The sequence below is a fragment of the Mercenaria mercenaria genome, chromosome 17 (assembly GCF_021730395.1).
Source record: "Mercenaria mercenaria strain notata chromosome 17, MADL_Memer_1, whole genome shotgun sequence".
In the NCBI taxonomy this organism is placed as follows: domain Eukaryota; kingdom Metazoa; phylum Mollusca; class Bivalvia; order Venerida; family Veneridae; genus Mercenaria; species Mercenaria mercenaria.
The window spans coordinates 9,492,233-9,498,727 of NC_069377.1; the positions used below are offsets into that span (position 1 = coordinate 9,492,233).

Genomic DNA, 6,495 nt, shown 5'->3' on the forward strand with positions numbered 1-6,495 from the left:
TAATGTAGAATATCGAAGAATACCGAAGTAGGAGACGAAGATTACGTAATCACACGGAAATACCCGAGCGTTAGTACGGACCGATTACAATTAGATTAATAATATCTAACCTTTTTTCATACTTTTCTATTCAATTAGTGTTTTCGTTTTAGTCAAACTTCGTGAAAAAAAATAAAATGCACACATTGAATAAAGATATGTTGTTTTTTTTTAAATTCAAATCTATTCCACTCAAAAGCACTTGTTATTGTTTTTGTTTGTTGTTGATGATGTTGTTTTCAGTAAAGTCAGAAAAAGTGTTATCAATAAAATGTTGTATAATTCCATCCTCTTTTAAGTTCTTTTTCTAACGTCTGGTAAGAAAAACATGTGTATAGAAAAGACGTCATAAAAATGACGTCACAACAAGACAACAAAGTATATAATATAATATATAAATGTCTAAAAGTAGCATGACAGTATTCTTGTCAGACTTTAATTAGGGTCACCAAATGAATTTAAAGCAAACATTAACACTATCAAGAAAGGAATGTTCGAGTTAGGCCCCAGATAAGGTTTTCAAAATAGGACATAATTAAAAAATTGGAAGACCTAGAGTTATGGTTTTTTGTCACTGCACTTTTTCTCAATGAGCTTTATCATTGTGTAAAGTAACAACTTGGTACCTTTACTATATTTTGAGTTATCCTCCGACAAGAAGTGTGACGGACTGACAAACGGACGTATGAACATTTTCAAGTTCATTTTATACATTTATTGAGTGGCTTGCTATCAACCGGCAAGCCATTCAATAAATGTTTTATAACATGACACTGGAAATTATTTTACATATATATATATATAAAACTTATTAGAACTAGCCTAGTAAGCATGTGTTGAATAAGGCCCGGTCTTATAGCGCAAACTAAGGACCAACATTTTCTCGAAGAAGTCACGTAAAAAATGCATACAAAACATATCTTTTCCACATCATTTTTCTTGTAGTTTCATTACGTAGCGAAGTTCATAAAAACTTTGAAGTAAACTTACATTGTAAGAAGAATGGTAATGAATTTTAATAAAGAAAGACATTTCGGGGACACAGGTGCCCGGCGCGTGACCTGGACACCCCCTCCCCCAACCCACTCACTACAACCCCCTCCCCAACTCGCGTTTTAAAAAATAAAAAATTTCATCAAAATCCTGTAAAACACTATCAGATATTCATATTACAATCAAATAAATAGTTTCAAACAAAATATAGAAGTATATGGGTATTTTCTCTAAAGGCGTTTTTCTCTGAAGCATTCTCAATGAGGAAAAACTAATGTCAACGTTTCTAACGTCAATTTCTCATACAATCTTGGGTCGATTTCCGAAATTTTGGTCTCAATTTACGTGGTTTGAATGCCTCTCACTCAAACATTATTTGTTTTCCACGAACTTTATTTTGTACATGCAATGTGACGCCTCAAAGTGGACACATATTCTGGTCGGAAGACTCCTGACCGCAAAACTGCGAAGTCTATAGACCGGCTAAAATACGTAATATTCGCCGTTCAGCACCAAAGTTGCACTACATTCCTAATAAATACAGTAAATAAATACACTTACATGTCAAACTGGTAGCCTTTCAGACAACACTTCGGCGAAACAACGATTTTCCTCTCCACCGTGTAAATAACAATCTATATGCAGCCATACTTCGAAGGGATTGCGCACGCATCGTATTTGTAAACGCGTCTCCGATTGGTCCATTCTGGGGGCTCGCCTCTGTGGCCCGGCTTCCAATAATGAAGTATATCTGAAAGTTAGAAACCAAAACAGCGTCATATGTCAATTATTGTGTAATCCTATATGCGTGGTGTTTTTAAGTGTTTTAAAAGTGAAAAAATGGCATTGAATTGTGATCAGTTAGCGGCAGTTGAATTCATTTCAAGTGGACTCAATCTTTTATTACTGGGCGCCGCAGGAACGGGTAAAACATTAAAGTCTCAAAACAAAATTGTCGCAGTTACGGCCACCACCGGAATTGCGTGTTGCCTGTATGACTCTGCGCAAACAATACACAGGTGGTCGGGCATTTGGGACGGAAGGTTTACTTCTAAAGAAATAAGACATGTTATTGAGAACAATGTAAAGTTTGCTGACGTAAGAAAAAACATAAAAACACCGATGTTCTTATCATAGATGAATGTTCAATGCTAAGTAAGAACTTTTTTGAATGCCTTAATGAAGTTTGTAAACTGAAGGACGAGAATCAACATTTTGGTGGTATCCAGCTACTGCTGTCTGGTGATTTCAGACAGTTGTTACCAGTTCCAAATCACTTATACGGTGAGCAGGGTGAATTTTGCTTTGAAAGCAAGTTGTTTTCCGAAGTACTGCCACATAGAATAACCCTCACGACAGTAGTAAGGCAATCTGAGAAGGACCTTATACATGCTATTCATGAAGTTTCAGCTGGAATTTTATCAGCAGAAACTGCACTATTTATTGAAAGTTTACAGAGACCTTTAAAAAAAGACCGTTGTATTAAACTGTTTTCAACAAATGAGCAAGTTGAAGATTACAATAGGCAGTGTACAGTGGATTTTCCAGGTGAGTTATACGAATATAAATCAACTGATGAGGGTGACCGCAAGTACTTAAACAAAATACTTGCACCACAAACTCTTTGGCTTAAGAAAGAGACACCCGTCATGTTGCTACGTAATCTTTCGGACAAGTTAGTGAATGGTCTACAGGGCACAGTCATTGAAAATGGTCCAATTGTGGAATTCTCATCATTGAATATGAAATTGCCAATGGGAAAAATCAAATTTTCAGGTAAACAACTCAATTTTCTTATTATTCATTGAACACTTGAATTTATCAGTGTTTTAAGGTTAAAATAGTACTAAAATGGATATCTTAAAATATTTAAAAGCAAAAGTAGAATAATACTGCGAAGTGCTGCAATTTGTTTCACAACATATTAACTGTATTAAAACTAATTATGCTCTTATCATTTCAGTTTTCAGTCCTACCATGAATACTGATGTTACTGTTAGAGTTCAGTATCAGATCAAGCTCAGTTTTGCCATTAGTATACACAAATCACAGGGCCTAACACTTGACTGGTAATTTTTTACTGTTAATGGTTCTGTTAACATGATTAATAAAAAGTTTTTCTATTAAATAGAAAGTGAAGTTCAATGAAATGAATGAACCTACACACAGTGATAAAATAAAATTAGGGGTAGATTTTAAGTCATTTCTTTATTTCAATAGTATGTCCTCCAGCCGCTACTTTGTAATAGGTAAACAGATGTACTATCAACAAAAGTACAATTTGCAAATTTCATGGGACTTCGTTGTATTGTCTTGGAAAACACATTTCAATAGAAATGCATGGTTATATTTCAAACCAGAAGAAAGAGCAGGCAAAATAAAAAGATTTCAAATAGCATAAATATTGATGTCTGAATTTAAAAGGCAGTGTGTTAAGAAAATTAATGTGTCATTGTTTTGTTTAAATTTTGCAAATTGTACTCTAAATCTTTTAATTAATTACAGTCTGGAAGTTGATTGTCGTCAGATATTTAAGCCTGGACAACTTGCACTGGGAAGAGCACGAGAAACCAGGGGCTTAAGAGTTATCAACTTCAACCCACAATTCAGTGTCATTCAAGAACCAGAAGTTGTAAGACAGTTCCTGAGTGAGTCCTCCATGGAACCAATGGAAGACATAAGTTGTTGCAGATCACATATAAATAGGTAAAAATGAAACTTATAATTACCTGTAAGTTATGACTGTGGCACATCAGCGGTTTAATCTTCACTGTGTCATGCTGTGTTAGTTCCATTTGTTGAAACTTGAGGATTTGTGGTAACACATTTTGTAGGTTAGTGGGATTCCAAAATAATCCTGTCAGTTTTTACATGCACATACCATGAATGTCCAGAACAGGATTTAGATTTCCAATACTGACTGGGAACTAACTCAGTCAAGTCTGCAATTTTCACTGTTTGCTTTGTTCTTGATGCTTCCAGGAGATTTTCTTTTCAGATTTTATATAATTCACAACAACAGGTGTTAAGTGCAACAGGATTTAGATTTCCTTTCATGCTCTTAAACAGACTCAATCAAACTTAGTCTGCAATTTTCACTGTTAACTTAGTCTGCAATTTTCACTGTTTGCTTTGTTCTTGATGCTTCCAGGAGATTTTCTTTTCAGATTTCACATACTTCACAACAACACGTGTTAAGTGCAACAGGATTTCCTTTCACGCTCATGAACAGACTCAATTAAACCTAATCTAGCTGCAATTTTCACTGTTTGCTTTGTTCTAGGTGCTTCTGAGGGATGTCCTTTTAAGGTTCAATTTTGAGACAGTTAATGATTAATAGTTCAGGAACAAATTCTGACATGTGGAATTCTGTTTCCCAAGTTCTGTACACTTTACATCCTAATTACTTTTATTTTACTGTATGCAGTGTTTTCTTTTGATTTTCTTTTTTATTGTTTTGTATTGCTTCAAAGAAAACTCATATGGAAGAGCAGCAGCACGATTTTTACCTGCATTTGCTTTCTGGGACACTACTTTTTGTCCAAGAACAATACTTTTTAAGGCCCTTCTGTACTGCAGTGCATTTGGTTTTGCACCATGGTATGATGATCTTTGCTGGTTAAAGGTGTTTTCAACAACATCTGAATTTATTAGCCTAGGAGTTATGTAAACTGTAGACTTGTTTTTTAGAAACATTTTACACAGTTGAATAAAACCGACTATGCATGACTAACTGTTTTCATGGCATTGTAATGACAATATTAATTTGCCCCTGTCCTTGGTTTCAACTGAAGCATTATTTAGAGCAGTAGTTTTCCAGGTTTCAAACCACTGGGCTACAAGGGAAAGTTCCTCCAATCTTGGGTCATCTGAAGTTTTAACAGGACGCATATCCTTAAATATGTTTATCATTTTCGAGGTCATTTTAAGAATTTCAATAACGCCATTCAAAACACATCCCTTTTCTCCAAGATATTTCTGGTACTGCATCATTAAATTAAGCATTTCCGAATCAAGAACGTCTTCTGCTAGATGATTCCTCATTTTTTGTTGGTTTGATGGATACAGGTGCTCATTGGTCAATTTTCTATGAAGTTGCAGAGCGTTAGTTTTGTCCCATCTATAACAGTCAATGCACATTTGCCATTGTATTGTATGTGAAGTTTCTAAAGTAAGGAGTCTAGTTGAAGATTTAGATATTCCACTTTTAATGATATTGTTTCGTATCTTTTTATGACATGTTTAGAGTCTATCATAAAAATCATACTGGCAAAGTTACAAGGGCACTGAGTAGTGTATGTAGTGTTGGTGCCAATATTAATGTGCATGAATGTCCTGTTGCACTGTGCAACATCCATACAGGTATAAACGGTGTTGAAACCAAACAGTCCACAGCTTCCCAGAACAAGGGGTAAATCCCAAATGCTTGGATACCATCCAAGATGAAATGAGCTATTGGAAATCTAAATCCTGTGACTCCAAGAAAGACCAGCTGCAATGCATGTGTACCCAGCACTTTCTCATTTTTCCCTTTACTTAAATTGTACCTCAAATGCCCTAACCATCCAAAACTATCCTTAAATATTGATATCAGACTGAATGTACATTTCATCTATTATTAGCCCTCCTGTATATCCTTCAATTGGAATGTCTTTTCTCTTTGCTTCTTCATGCATTCATGAGAACACACTGTCGTCAAAACCTGCTTCGTGCTTCACACGACTCTTATACTGAATCAGTGTTGATCGGGATGGGAGGACAAGATATTGAGTCGCTCTAAATGCTTCGTATGAGTGTAGACTCGTACAGAACCATTGCAAACAAACTGAGATAATTTCTTGAGCCCATCTTCTACCACGGGGATCTCTGCTAGCATTTTGAGCCTGACTTAGTATTAGTTCCACCATCTCATCAGTGGCTCCTGGGATCATTTTCTTCACATCATCCTTTGAAAAGGCTGGTCCTGATACTTTATTATGAGTGTTATTATTTGCATTGTCTTTAACATCAGTCTTACTTGAAATTGGGGTATTGTTTTCTTTCTCGGAAGCATCTTTTGATTTAGTGTTATTAAATGTCATTTTTTGGCATTTGACAAATTGAATTCATGGGACATACTCTGTTGCATACTACTGATCTGAGTCGTTTGCCTTGTACAGCTGAAGATTTCCATGTATCTAAAATGTGATACCTAGTCATAATCACGTTTTTTTGTAAGTTCTGCTCCTACGCATAAGGCTATTTTACGTGCAATATTGACGACAAGGTCAATGCCAATTTGGTCTCCAGAAAATTTATTGGAGATATATATATATTTTTTATAGGTCAATAGATATCCCGCTTACTTCTAAAGCCCACTCTCCATTGTCAAAAAAATTATTACTTTAACTATTCTGTTCCCATTACTAGTGCAGTGGCTGTCTATAGTACACTTAATACTTTGCTCATGCTCCTCAGTCCCTG

At 35.4% G+C, this 6,495-nt stretch overlaps 1 protein-coding gene across 1 annotated transcript; it reads left to right on the forward strand.

The window, feature by feature from the left end:
• Positions 1-1,872: 1,872 nt before the first annotated feature.
• LOC128550205 (uncharacterized) lies at positions 1,873-3,105 on the forward strand. The gene is made up of 3 exons (XM_053528727.1): positions 1,873-1,957; positions 2,170-2,808; positions 2,996-3,105. Exons 1-3 carry the CDS (start codon positions 1,873-1,875, stop codon positions 3,103-3,105), a joined length of 834 nt encoding a protein of 277 aa, XP_053384702.1.
• The last annotated feature ends 3,390 nt before the right edge of the window (positions 3,106-6,495 follow it).